A 9,809-nucleotide genomic window follows, 5' to 3' on the forward strand; every position below is an offset into this window, starting at 1 on the left:
GGTTGTAGCCACGGCCCCCGGAGAGTGCTGGGGTTTGAGTCGGTCTCTCTCTGGCACCAGGCTTGGTACTGCCAGCAGAGCCCCCTTCCTCCCGCGGCGGGCGTGTGGCCCGCGGTCCCATCCCCGACCTCCTCTTCCACTTGGAACCCGAGTCCCACGCCTGCATCGCCACCTCCGTGTTCCTCCGCACCCCTGCCGTCCCCTGTTCGCCGAGCCCCTGCTGGCGATGGTCGTCACCGCGTGCAAATCACCTGGGAGAGAAACCCGTAGGGGGGTCGGACCAACCGGCTGGAAAGATAGAGATCGCGGTGCAGTGCGCGTGTGGGAGCACAGGGTCGGGATGCCCGCCGGAGAGGAAGGCGGCCGCTCTGGGAGGCTGGGGGCGGGGCTTAGTGGACGGTCTCTGGTGCCCCCTTCAGGTACCCGCGGCCCACTGGCACTGACTCTTTCCCACCCATTCCAGTTGGTATAGTCCTGGGAGAGACCATGCCATCACCCGGCTTGGGCCTCCCCCGGGGCACGCCTCGGAAAAGGGGGTGTTCTGAGCAGGGCCGCCCAGACATGTGCTGTCAGCTGTTCACACCCGCAAGCCGAGTGGGCTCATCTGTCCGTCCGGGCTGCCTGAGCCCCAGGAGAGGAGTCCTCTCCACCAGCTGAGGTGGCCCAGGCCACGCTCCCTGGCCGGCCTTCCTCAGTGGGGCCAGGTGACAGCCCGCCGTCGTCCTGGTGGTGCCTCTCTGCCCCGGGGAACGCGCGCACCCATAGGTCAGCCCGCTCTCCAGCCCCCGGGTGGTGCTCCCTCCGCACCAGGGGCCCTGGGAGTGGTGGCATGAACACAAACAGTAAGTTGTTATGTTCCCTCCGTCGTTGCCCAGGGCACAGAGATCTGGTCGAGCCTTCCGCAGCCCGCTGCTCTGGTGAACGTGGTGGCCTTGCCTCGGCTGCAGCTGGCCGTCACCGTGGACAAGCGGGGCCTCATCAAGGTGTGGGGAGCGGAGGACGGACGGGAGCGGGCCTCCTTCTTCCTGCCTGTGTTGTCGTCTGCACTGCAGGCCTGCGACCATCCCGAAGGCCCCTTCCTGCTGGTGAGTGGCCGGCTCTCCAGCCGTCCCCCAGGCTCGTGGGCACTCTGGCCCCTGACCACTGTGACGGGGGCACCTGGAGCCGGGCGCTCGCTGTGGCAGACCAGGTGATGGTTCTGCTGCCCACACAGCCAGTCCTCCCGGCCCCCACCTGCCGGTCCCCAGGTGTCCGCCAGACCCAGCCACGGGCTGCCTGTGCCCCGGCGCTGCCCCCTGCCCTTGAACTCTCCTCCCTGCGGCTCCTCCTCTCTCCTGCATCCTCACCCTCCCTTCCCTTTGTTAAGTCCCAGCTACTGTCCAACTCAGGAGACGCTGAGGCATGTTTGACAAAACACAAGCATTTGCTCAGGACGCCAAAGGCTTCTGCTCCCAGGATGTCCACTTAGAGGTGACTCGGCCATCAGGAGGATTTGCCAGGAGAAACCAGGAAAGTGGGTTTACGGTGGCAGGTGGAGGACGCAGCTCTCAGCTGAGGTAGTGTCCCCATCTGTGGGGAAGGAGGGCCTGGAAAGGACGGGCAGGCTGGCGTCCCCGAGATCAGGAGGAGCAGACATCCTGGAGTGGCTTTACATGCGCACAGAACTCACTGGAAAGGGATTACACTTGGCAAACAAAACAAGGGATGCCTAGTGGAACAGATTTCTCAAAAGCACTCTGCAGTTGTTGAAGACTTTAGAATAGGTGTGCTCGGTGTCCCCAGATCAGTTTGGGAACCTGCTGCGCAGGTGGGGAGGCCGTGGGCTCGCTCTGGCGGGAGCGGCGGACCGTGCGAGGCCGGTTACTAGTCGCGAAGCGCCTGGAGAAGTTAGAGCCGCCCGGTAGGTGCGGAGAGCGGAGGGCTAGGCGCAGCGGCGGAGTCCGGCCCAGGTTCAGGAGATGCGGCGGGGACGAAGCGCAGAGCCCAGCACTGTGGCTGCTTGGCCCCGGGGACACCTCCCCCAGGGCAGCCGAGAGGCCACAGACCTTTGAGAGCTGAGGGGTCGAGTTGGGTGCGGGGCCTTCCCTCGCACTGGGGGGTTGTCTACCGCCCAAGAGGAGGGGGTAAGGTCAGCAGCGCCCGCCCTGGCTGCCCCAGCACCCCGCCCCTGGGAGGAGTTTGCGAAATCCTTCCCGGGCGAGGAGAAGGATTTCTGTTTGCAAGTTTGCAAGTGTAGCGTTCAGCACACGCTCAGCGCTAACGGGGCCGCAGGGGACAACCTAGGACAAGCCGCAGCGGCCAGGGGAGCCACGGGGCTTCAGACGCTGCGGTCCCTACACACCGAGACCCTGTGGCCGCTGTCCAGGGGGGTGGCTTCGAGCAGAGAGCTCAGAGCTATGAAAAGTGACGCATCGGATTTAGAAAAGAGCCAAGTACAAATTCCAGAACGGAAAGCTGGAGTACGAAGGTTTGCTCGGGGGGGGGGGGGGGGGGTGTCCTCTTTGGGTGGACCGTGGGGTCACTCCGGATGGGGGCCTGGGGGCCTCTGGCAACGTCCCGCCACTTGGGCGGCGACATGAATATTTGTGACGACAGGTCGAGCACTGTGTGTGCGTTTTCTGTGCACTTTTCTGTGTGTGTGTTTTCTGCATCAGTGAAAAGTGAAGAAGAGAGGTCACCTGGAGTAACGGGGATGTCGAGTGAGGTGAGTGGGAAGAGAGGGGAGGAGATGTGGACGGTGCTCCTCAGGCTTTGGTGGGTTGTGATCCGCCGCCATGTTGTTTAAATGCAGAGCCCAATTCAGTGAGTCCCTGGGAGGTGACGGAATCCTGACTTTGTAACAAGCTTCTTGGTAGTATTGGCATTGCCAGTCCGCGGATGACACTTTAAGTAGCAAGGCCATAAAGGACCCGTGACAAATTCTAGAATTTGGCGTCAGGAGCAGGTGAGGGAGTGTGCGGGCCAAAGGCAACATTTGAACAGGTAATGGCAGACGTTTTCCCAAAATAGACTAAGGACGTTAATCTCTGGAGTCAAGAAGGCCTGTACGCTCCGAGGGAGATAAACCAAAATAATCCTGCACGCGGCCCGGCAGAGGGAGCAGAGCGGAGATTGCCCAAGGACCAGGAAAGCAGCCAGGGAGCGTAGACGGCCTTCGGCATCTGACTTGTTAGCAGCGACCGTGGGACCTCAGCGACAGTAAAATAGTGCCTTGAAATAAGTAATTGCTGGCCAGGAATTCTGGACGAGAAAGTGTCCTTCAGGAATGAAGGGGAATAAAGGCGTTGGAGGTAAAAAGGAGAATCAGCAGCAGCCACACCACCAGTGAGACGGACTCGCTGGACGTGGAGCAGAAGGCAGACGCTCAGAGCCCGAGCCCCAGGGCGGCAGGACACGTGGACCAACAGCGCTGGGCAGACGGGGGCGTCCCGGGGCCCGACTGCGAGCGGCCGGGACCGTGTTGTGAGGGGTTTAAACTCTGTGCAGAGAAAAAGCATGTGACGTCGGCATTTACGTTGGGAGAAGGTGACGAGGCACCGAACGGCCCGAGATCCTTGACTGGCTGGACGGTTCATAGCCCGACGGGCAGGGACGCGTGTCAGGCAAGGCTGCATCCAGCAGCCTCTCCCGCCTCCTGGAGAGAAAGGAAGGCGCCAACGCAAAGGGTAGGATCGACCCTGACACCAAGTTTGGCTTGATTATCGAGCGTGCTGAAGCCTCATGAGCCCCCAGAGGGAATGAAGAGGGAATCTGTCATGTAACAAGGCTTTTGGGGACGGGGGCTCCCAGGAGGCTGGTCTGAACGGCTGGCGGCCAGGCGGGGAGGGGCGGGGGGCCCAGCATTCTGCGGTTTGAGTTCTGCACGGGGCTCTTGTCCGCCTGCCTGATGGGCATGGGGCGGGGGACGGGCAGGCCTGAAAGCGGTCAGCGGCCCAACATCAGAGATGGGAGCAGACCGCCACCCGCTGCCGTCCCGATGACCTCACTGTGACCCTGCCCTCAGGCCGATGGCTGAAGCGAGCAGACTTGGTGACCTTGAACCAGGACTTGGGGCAGCCGAGTGCCCCGGGAGGCCCGCTAAGGCTCGCTCAGGAGCCCGATGTTGTGTGTTTGGGAAGTGAGGCGAGCACCTTGGTGTGTCCGGGTCTCTGAAGGCGATGGGGGAGTCTGCATGTGCAGAGACGTGTGTGATGCCATTTCCGCCTTGGGGGGGCGGGGGTCCAGACTTCCTGGGTCTTCACCAAGAGGGAGGATTTTGGACAGGATGCTTTCTTTCTGGCCACGTGGCTGCAACACTGGCAGTGACCTGGGCGTGTAAACGTGCGCCTGCGCTGGTCCTTAGCTGAGGTTTCCCGGGCCAAGGTGACTGCCGGACGTTGGGTCCACCTCTGTCAGGGGTGTTCAGGGACGGGCCGCGGCGGTGGGCCCGCTGTGTGCGAAGGCAGCAGTGCTGCCTGTCCAGTGTGGTGTCCGGAGGGTGACCTCCTCCAGGGTCCTCGCACGTGGCAAGGGCCCGAGGACGGCTGGAGGCCCCTTCCTCACGGAGAGGGGCCGCCCAGCGTGGCCCAGGCCGCCTCGGTCCTCAGGAGGCTGTTTTCACGTCACCAGGGAGGCTTCTGCGGCTGGGCCACGCCCGCGGGTGCCGCCTCCGCATCCCAAGGCGTAATGCGTGCCTGGAGGTCAGGGGCTCAGGACCTCTGGGCACCAGCCAGACCGCAGGGCCCAGGTGCGGCCGGCAGCATCCGCTGGGTGGGGGGTTGTGTGGACAGCAGGCTTTGGCCAGAAGCACTTGTGTTCTTGGGGTTGCCCTGTAGGAGGAGGGGGCAGGATCAACTCCCTCCCGGGACCTGGCTCAGATCTGGATATTGCTACGTCTGTCATGCACCCCTCATTTCCTGTCTACCCAGAGCCTTAGAATGTGACCTTATTTGGAAATGGTGTCTAGGTAAGAATCTCAGGTAAAATCATCCTGGGTTCATGTTGGGCTGTCCATCCAACAAGTAGTGTCCTCATAAAGGGAGGAGGGGACACAGACACACAAAGAACGTCCTGTGCACACTGAGGTTGACAAGTCCAGGAAAGCCCTAGAATCTTCAGAGGGAAAGGGCCCTGCCAGCACCTTGATTTGGGGTTTCTGGCCTCTAAAACCATGAGAGAATTTAAGAAAATGTTTTTTAAGCCACCTGACTTGTTACTACGGCCCTGAGAAATTATTACAAGACCCTAAAATGGAGCATTTGGGGCCCTTGGCCGGCTCATTAGGGAGTGCGCACGACTCTTGATAATCAGGGGTGTAGGTTCAAGCCCCATATTGGGTGTGCAGATTGCTTAAAATCTTCAACAACAACCAAAAAAACAAAAAGACGGCACTTAAGGAAGTTTGGAATGAAAAGGATGGGAAAATGGCACGCATTGGAGGTGCTGACCCAAAGCAAGCAGATACACTATTGATGTCAGACCAGAAGCCGCCAAGGTAAAAGTCATGGCTGATATCAGGACACTTTGTAATAACAATTAGATCAGCCTCCCAGGAAGATACGGCAAAGCTAATTTTGGATACACCTCAAAATCGGCGTAAACATATATAGAACAAAATTTGTGGAATTCCAAGGAGAATGGTCAAATCCACAGGCATTATGAGAAGTTTGTTACACAGCTAAAGGGAAGTGATCTGGGTGGGCCCGTGAAATCCCACGAGTGCTTCGAAGGCAGAGAGTTTTCTCCGGCTGGACACAGACGTCAGAGGCTGGAGGCCTGGGGGCACTCACGTGAACCAGTCTGGCTGCCATGTTGTGGGGGGCCTGGGAGCCAGGAACGACCCCCCACCCCAACCAGGGAGTTCTGCCTGCAGCCCCAAGGGACTGAGCTGGTGAAACCTGGCACCTGCACCTGGCCTCAGCTTCGTGTGCCTTCTCTTAGCCACGGATTGTTGGAAGTGCTGCGTGTCGGTCATTTAGTTAAGTGGTATGTGTGCAAAGTCAGCATTGAGGCTCATTTTTATTTACAAATGGATATTCAGAATTTGTAGGAAAGGCCATCTTTCTTTACTGAATTACTTTGGCACCTTTGTTTGTCAGAATGCCAACATCACGTGTGAATCGGTTTCCACTGCTCTGTGTGTGTGTCCTTGAGAAAGACACGGCTTCTTAGTAAAGTCGGTCATGATCTCTAGCTTGCTTGCTTTCTCTCTCTCTCTCTAATGTTTATTCAATTTCAGAGAGAGAGAGGGACAGAACATGAGCAGGGGAGGGGCAGAGAGAGAGGGAGACACAGAACTGGAAGCAGCTCCAGGCTCCGAGCTGTCAGCACGGAGCCCGACGCGGGGCTGTGAGGTCATGACTTGACTGACTGAGCCGCCCAGTCGCCCTATGTGGGCGGGCCTTAGTCTCTCCACAAAGTTTTATGGTTCTAAGTGAACAGAGTTTGCATGTATTTTATTAAAATTGTTTGTATTTCAGACTATTTTAAATGTTATTCTTTTAAAAATAATTTTCCAGTTCTTGCTGGAATATAGCATGTATAGAAGTATATGGAAATGTGTAAATAATTTATGAATGCATAGTTTTGTGTTTATAAAGAAATTGCTTTACATACTATAGGACACATAGAAACGATAACTATATAAATACACATGGGAATACATTTGGATTTTGTGTATTTACCTGGTATCTAGCAGCCTTGCTAAACTTATTTATTAATTTTAATAGTTTTTTGGTAGACTGTAGAACGTTTTCATGGGTAAAGATTCCTTAGGACACAGGAGCACCAACTGTATAAGAAAACATAGATAAATTGCACTTCAAGCTCAGAAATTTTGTTCTTTGGAAAGCATTGTTCAGCAAAAGAAAAGGCAAAACTGACGGGAGAAAAAATTTATAATAATGCAAACTTGTCTCAGGACTTTGTCCAGAATATATACAGAACTATTGTCAGTCGGTAGGAGAGAGCTCCACTTTGCAACTAGGCAGAAGATTTGAACATTTCACAACAGAATATAAACAGGAAGGCATTAGCACATGGGGAGAGAAACTACCGTCCTCAGAGCAGCTTAGACCCGTGCGGAGACCCAGCGCCCTGTTGGCCCGAAGAGCTAAACACCAACACGTGTTTACAAAGGTGCAGCACAACACTTTGGAGAATTGTTTGACAATTATTTTAATATTAAAAATGCTTACCATATTTCCAGTAGTTTATCTTTTAGGCATTTATCCATGAGATATGAAAATCTTTACACAAAAAAGACTTGTACACAAATGTTTGTAGGAGTTTTAGTAGTAATGGCCAAATTGAATGCACCCCAAGTGCTTATCAGCAGGTGCATGGACTTATAAAAATGGTATATGGGGCGCCTGGGTGGCTCAGTCGGTGAAGCGTCCAGCTTCGGCTCAGGTCGTGATCTCATGGTCGTGGGTTCGAGCCTTGCATCGGGCTCTGTGCTGATGACTCGGAGCCTGGAGCCTGCTTCGGATTCTGTGTCTCCCTCTCTGACCCTCCCCTGCTCGCGCTGTCTCTCTCTGTCTCTTAAAAATAAATAAAAAACAAAAATTTTAAAAAATGATATATGCGCACAGGGGACTGTTACTCGGCAAGGTTGTGGATCTGTGCAGCAACGTGGATGACCTCAGAAACGTGCCAAGCGGAAGGAGCCGGATACAACAGAGTACAGGCACGCTGTAGGGTCCCATTTCTGGGACAGTCCAGCCCCGAGAGATCTGGTGCACGCTGTCAGCAGACCGGCGGTCCTCAGGGGTAGAAGGGGTTGATACGGGACCAGACGCTCGTTGGATGATGGGATGTTGTGGAACTGGATTATGGTTGTGGTACCTCGTGAGTCTGCCTCCCCTCTTAGCTTTTCAAGGTTTCCTTAGCTGCTTTCATGTTTATTTTTCATATGAACTTTAGAATCAAATTCTCTATTTCCTGGAAAGAAAACGATGCTTTCATTGATACCAGATTCAGTTTAAATACCAACATGGAGAAAATGGACATCTTTATGATGCCAAGTTTGTCCAAGAATAAAGGATGTGTTTCCATTGGTTCAGGCCTGCTTTTTTGGTCTTCAGAAGTGATTTACATTTGTCCTCAGATTAGTTTAGCACATTTCTTGTTAATTTCGTTCCAAGGTAGTTTATTGTTTGTATCAGTTCTATTAATATGTGAGAGTATTTTCTGTCCTATTGTTTTCTAACTGGGTGGTGTTTGTTTAAATGAAGACTGTTTTTGTTCACTTTATATTCTATCATCTTACTGAATTCTACCTGCGTTTATATTCTAATTGATTCTCTTAATGGTTTGGGGTAAATATTTTATCATCCAAAGGTAGAGATACTTATTTTTCCAGGCCTTCAGCATCCAGCTTCCTTTTTTCTGATTGCTCTGGCTAATACTTCCTGCATGTTAATTCATTAGCGCTGGCACCAGTGACCGTTTCTCAGTGTCCTGACCGCAGTGGGCTAACCTGGAGAGCCACGCTCTGGGGGAGGGCAGGGTGGCTTCAGGAATGATGTTAGTGAAAAAGCCATCAAGGACTATTTCCCTGTTAGTTTGTTTTTTCTCAGAAACAGTCCATGAGTTTTATTAGATGTGCATATGCATGAAAGAGAGAAGCGGCAGTTTCTAGTTTGAAAACTTTCCGGATATTTACACCTTTTAGATAATAGAAATAACCATTACAAATGGTATGAAATAAAGTCTTTCAGAGTTAGTTTTTTTTTAACTGTATAAAAATGTGGGTGTTTTAAAAATAATTTATTGTCAAAAAAATAATTTATTGTCAAGTTGTCTCACATACAGTGTATAGAGTGTGCTCTTGGCTTTGGGGGTAGATTCCCATGATTCATCGCTTCCATACAACGCCCAGCGCTCATCCCAACGAGTGCCCCCTCCATGCCCATCACCTCTTTTCCCCCTCAACCCTCAGTTTGTTCTTTGTATTTAAGAGTCTCTTATGATTTGCCTCCTTCTCTGTAACTTATTTTTCTTTCCCTTCCTCTGTGGTCTTAAGTTTCCACATATGAGTGAAAACATGATATCCATCTTTACTGCCTGACTTTTTTCACTCAGCATGATACCCTTCAGGTCCATCTCCGTTGCTATAAATGGCAAGATTTCATTCTTTCTCATTGCCAAGTAGTATTCCATTGTATATATAAACCACATCTTCTTGATCCTTTTGTCAGTTGATGAAATTGGCCTCTTTCCATGATTTGGCTATTGTTGATAGCATTGCTATAAACATCGGGGTGCATGTGCCCCTATGAATCAGCACTCCTGTTTCCTTTGGGTAAATTCCTAGCATTGCTATTGCTGGGCTGTGGGGTAATTTTTAAATTTTTGAGGAAAATCTACACCGTTTTCCAGAATGTCTGCACCAGTTTGCATTCCTACCAACTATACAGTTAGTTTTTAAAAATCATGATAAGGTGTAGAATTGTGTAAAAGGCTTCAGCATGCAGATATAATTACAGGATTTTTCTTCTTATGTTTATTATGTTGATTTGTTAGAATTTTAAAGTATTAAATCATGTATTTCTTTTTTTTTAATTTTTTAATGTTTTATTTATTTTTGATACTGAGAGAGACAGAGCATGGGGGGGGTGGGAAGAGAAGGAGACACAGGACTGGAAGCAGGCTCCAGGCTCTGAGCAGGCTGTCAGCACAGAGCCTGACGCGGGGCTCGAACCCACGAACGTGAGATCTGACCTGAGCCGACGTCGGAGGCTTAACCGACTGAGCCACCAGGCGCCCCATGTATTTCTTTTTTAACTAAAAAAAAATTTTTTTTTTTTTTTTTTTTTTTTTTTTTTTGG

General features: G+C 52.5%; 1 protein-coding gene across 6 annotated transcripts in view; it reads left to right on the top strand.

The window, feature by feature from the left end:
* The window catches only part of LOC115275756 (F-box/WD repeat-containing protein 12-like), a 104,881-nt gene that overhangs the window by 13,363 nt on the left and 81,709 nt on the right, over positions 1 to 9,809 (top strand). For all 6 annotated transcript variants that reach the window (XR_003901727.1, XR_003901728.1, XR_003901729.1 and 3 more), the window contains one exon: positions 876 to 1,085. Coding sequence is in view for 3 of the 6 variants with exons in the window: in XM_029919486.1 (XP_029775346.1) it covers positions 876 to 1,085 (210 nt within the window). In the remaining 3 variants the exon portion in view is untranslated. The remainder of the gene's footprint in view (positions 1 to 875; positions 1,086 to 9,809) is intronic.

This window comes from Suricata suricatta, chromosome 13, assembly GCF_006229205.1.
Source record: "Suricata suricatta isolate VVHF042 chromosome 13, meerkat_22Aug2017_6uvM2_HiC, whole genome shotgun sequence".
Lineage (NCBI taxonomy): Eukaryota > Metazoa > Chordata > Mammalia > Carnivora > Herpestidae > Suricata > Suricata suricatta.